General features: G+C 39.8%; 1 protein-coding gene across 3 annotated transcripts; it reads left to right on the forward strand.

Moving 5' to 3' along the window:
- The first annotated feature begins 454 nt into the window (after nt 1-454).
- Nucleotides 455-4,170, forward strand: LOC115757364 (pentatricopeptide repeat-containing protein At4g33990). Of its 3 annotated transcripts, none has more exons than XM_048278260.1 (3): nt 455-930; nt 1,043-1,202; nt 1,572-4,170. In XM_048278260.1, exons 2-3 carry the CDS (start codon nt 1,141-1,143, stop codon nt 4,018-4,020), a joined length of 2,511 nt encoding a protein of 836 aa, XP_048134217.1. In that variant the 5' UTR covers nt 455-930; nt 1,043-1,140; the 3' UTR covers nt 4,021-4,170. The 3 variants fall into 3 exon arrangements, with proteins under 3 accessions (XP_048134217.1, XP_048134216.1, XP_048134218.1); XM_048278259.1 differs by having other exon boundaries at nt 455-802; XM_048278261.1 differs by having other exon boundaries at nt 455-630.
- The last annotated feature ends 217 nt before the right edge of the window (nt 4,171-4,387 follow it).

The raw sequence follows: 4,387 nt of genomic DNA on the forward strand, positions 1-4,387 counted from the left end.
TCTTGAAACTTGATTGAAACTCTAGTGTTATAAGGACTTTTGACATACTTCGCATTTCGAGTGTCATTTAATCGGCTCTTATATTTTGTCATTCAATAGGCTAAAATCTCTAAACAGAGCAATATCGTCATCCTATGACAGTCTCACTCTCATCGTCCTTTAAATGACTCCTATGGTGTTGATTAATTGCGGCATGCATCTAGTGGAGACACCTTCTGCTACCGGTGTCTTAGTAGGGTGGGCTCGCCAATCTAGAAGTTTCGAAATGAGATTGGCATGAAATAGCTGCGACTCAAATCAAACATCATATGACCAAAAAAACACAAACATCGTATCCTCTTTTCATAAGAACGCTAGAGTGTTGCCGCTCCCACGTTTTTACTAATTAAAAAAGATAACTTGATATAAGCAAGCATTTCCTTCTTTTGATTTGTTTCTCCCGTTTTCCGTCTTTTCCCTCCCACCAAACAATTTCAAGCAGCAGCCGCGTGCCAGCGATCAAACCAACACAGTACACATTCTCTCGACGTCTTACCATTGCCTTGCCGCCTCTGTTTCCTCAGCTCACTCTAATTCGGCGATTCCTAATGTTGTGAGTTGGGTACCGCGCGCAATCTTCAACTGGCGGCGGTAAAGTCTTCTATCTACTTCTCTCCATGCCTCCTATATGCTTGTGAAAATTACCCATTTGCAAAATCTTAGTGATTCACACGAAAGTTGGCAACTTCATGATTTAGAGGCAAGATGATTTCATCCTTCCTATGACCTGACGTTGGAATCTGCTCGCAACTACGTTACCCAGGTTGGATTGTGGGTTTAATTTCATTAGTCTTGTTCTAGTTGTGGACGATATGCTTGAACGATGGTTACCTCTCAAATACCGTCTTTACTATTCTCCGTCAGTTGACAATTTAGGGGAAACAATGCTCTGTTAAGTGTGAAAATGATATTGATGAGTGTTGGACATATCATAATTCTGACGGAAGATGTGGTAGTTTTCGATTCTTTCTTCTGCTTTGAAGCTTATATATCCCATTTTCAGGAAAAGGAAGAAAAAACCTGTACGGCATGTGTTTTTATAGTCAGTATCGCGTGGATATCCCTTGGAGTTTTGGAGATCCAACCATGTAAGCTTGATCAATGAAAGTGACCAGAAGTGTCCTATTTTTCTGGAGATTGCGGACATTTCCCTATGTCTTGAGGTAAATAATGTATGTTAAATCATATGTCCATCATATTATTATGTTCACTCTTTGGTTTGAGTGCAGATATTCTTTGATCGTTCGTGGGGCTAATTTTAATGTTAGTGAGAGAGAGAGAGAGAGAGAGAGAGAGAGAGAGATTGACATCATTTGTTCTTGCCATTTCATGCATGTGTACCCAAGGAACAAGAAAGATTGAGGTCGATTTAATGAGGAATTGCTCAGATGAAAAATGATTGGGCTTGATTATGTTAAATTTATTTCACAAAAGCCTGTTAAATATTCATGTAATGCTAGAAAAAGAAAATCATGACTTTGCATTTTTATTCTTTTGGTACCTGTGATATCTTGGTTTCCTTTATTCCTCAGAGTGATGCGAAGAAACAGAGATAAGTATCATTGTGACTCTCTTCCATATGCTGGATCTCTTTGCTCTTTCTTCTCCACAAATGCTCTGCAACTCGAATCAGATTTCATTGGGGTTGAGAAGGAAGAGAGGGATTTTGATCTTTTGGTCCGGTCTCACACAAAAATGGATCATGCTAATTGTCATCATGCTCAGCTTTTAGTATCAGGGAAAGCTCAAAATAAGTTCTTCTCCACCAGACTAGTGAATCTTTATTTACATCTTGGTGACGTCTTCTTATCTCGATGCACCTTCAATTGGATCCCAAAGAAAGATATCTTCGTATGGAACTGTATGATGTCTGCTTATGTCCGTTATGGTTTTTTCAGTGCCGCTATAGATTGTTACCGCAAGTTTCTTCTATCCTCTGATCTTCGACCTGATTTTTATACTTTTCCTCCGCTGCTGAAAGCTTGTGGAAATGTATTGGAAGGAAAAAGGTTCCATTGCTCAATTATGAAGCTGGGTTTTCAATCTGACGTATTCGTTGCCGCTTCCTTGGTACACATGTATGCTCGACATGGCTACTTAGGTGTTGCTCGTCAGGTCTTCGATGATATGCCATTCCGAGATACGGGCTCATGGAATGCAATGATTTCTGGGTATTGTCAGAATGGGAATGCAGCTGAAGCACTGGATATTTTGTCTGCTATGAGGTCGCAGGGAATAAAGATGGATTCTATAACTGTATGCAGTCTCCTTGCAATTTGTGCTCAGTTTAATGATTCATTGAGTGGGATATTGATTCATCTATATATCATTAAGCATGGGTTGGAATTTGATTTATTTGTGAATAACGCTCTAATAAACATGTATGCTAAGTTCAGTAAGTTGGGAGATGCCCAACAAATATTTGAGAGCATGGTTGTAAAAGATGTAGTCTCATGGAACTCAATTATTGCCTCATATGAGCAGAATAATGATCCAGTTACTGCGTGTTTGTTTTTTAAAGAGATGCAGTCAACTGGTTTAAAGCCTGATTTGTTGACAGTAGTTAGTTTAGCTTCAAGCTTTGCTCAGGTAAATGATTTGCGAAATAGCAAGTCTCTTCACTGTTTCACTCTCAGGAGGGGTTGGCTTTTGGAGGATGTAGTACTTGGAAATGCAGTTGTGGACATGTATGCGAAACTGGGCTATGTAGATTATGCACTTCAAGTGTTTGAAGAACTCCCTGCCAAAGATGTTATTTCATGGAACACTTTAATTACAGGTTACGCTCAGAATGGTCTTGCAAGTGAAGCAATTGAAGCATATCACCTGATGGGAGAGTGTGAAGACATAACTCCAAATGAAGGAACTTGGGTGAGTATTCTAACAGCTTGTGCTAGCGCAGGAGCTCTGAAAGAAGGCATGAGAATTCATGCGCTCATTGTTAGAAATGGCCTTATAGCAGATGTCTTTGTGGGGACCTGCCTTATCGACATGTATGGAAAATGCGGGAGACTTGATGATGCGATGTCATTGTTCTACGACATTCCAAGAAATACTTCAGTCCCATGGAATGCCATCATATCTGGCCATGGTCTTCATGGGCATGGTGGCAAAGCTTTAAAATTATTTGAACAAATGCAAAAAGAGGGAGTTGAGCCAGATCATATAACCTTTGTATCCTTATTGTCTGCTTGCAGCCATGCTGGTTTGGTTGATGAGGGTCAATGTAGCTTTCAGGTGATGCAGGAAAAGTATAAGATTAAACCAGGTTTAAAGCATTATGGCTGCATGGTTGATTTGCTTGCTAGAGCTGGTTTGATAGAAAAGGCGTATGATTTTATCCAAAACATGCCTATACGTCCTGATGCTTCTGTATGGGGTGCTCTTCTTGGTGCATGTAGAATACATGGAAATGCTGAATTGGGGACCTTAGCTTCGGACCGCTTGTTTGAGGTTGATCCGGAGAATGTTGGTTATTACGTTCTATTGTCTAATATTTATGCCAATGCTGGAAAATGGGATGTAATGGGTGAAGTCAGATCATATGCCAGAGACAGGGGCTTGAGGAAAACTCCTGGTTGGAGTTCAATCGAAGTGAATAATGCTTTTGATGTCTTTTACACTGGCAACCAAACCCATCCAAAATATGAGGAGATCTATAATGAATTGAGGATTCTGACTGCAAAAATGAAAACCCTGGGTTACATTCCTGATTATAGATATGTGTTGCAAGATGTCGAGGATGACGAAAAGGAGGATATTCTTACAAGTCACAGTGAGCGATTGGCCATTGCATTCGGAATCATCAGCACCGTTCCTAAATTTCCACTTCGAATCTTCAAGAACCTGCGTGTTTGTGGTGATTGCCACATTGCCACTAAGCTCATATCTGTGATTACAGAGAGGGAAATTATTGTGAGAGATTCAAACCGTTTCCATCACTTCAAGGATGGAATTTGTTCATGTGGAGATTACTGGTGAAGTGAATTATTGTTGTTGCTATTTGGTTTGGTCAACTCTCTCATGAATATTTGAGAATGCTATGTTTCGAAACTATACATGCAAAATGCCTCCTTTGACAACGCGGTAGTGTACATCGTCTAGAATGATATGAAGTGGAATTTCTGATTACTCCTGTCCAGGTACTTACTCTTCTTTTATAATCAGTTTTAACTTTTTTTTTTGTTTCAGTTACTGTGCTTCTGTTTTTCCACTTTTTCCTTAGATGAGCTTTTCCCCCCTACAATGACATTTTTGTTGGGTATGCCATGCTTAAGAATTTTAAGCTTGGGGTTTTGATGCTAATGGCTGTGAGAATTATGTTTGAAAGGGACATCTTGCCAGTATG

Source organism: Rhodamnia argentea, chromosome 4 (assembly GCF_020921035.1).
Source record: "Rhodamnia argentea isolate NSW1041297 chromosome 4, ASM2092103v1, whole genome shotgun sequence".
NCBI classification, from domain to species: Eukaryota; Viridiplantae; Streptophyta; class Magnoliopsida; order Myrtales; family Myrtaceae; genus Rhodamnia; species Rhodamnia argentea.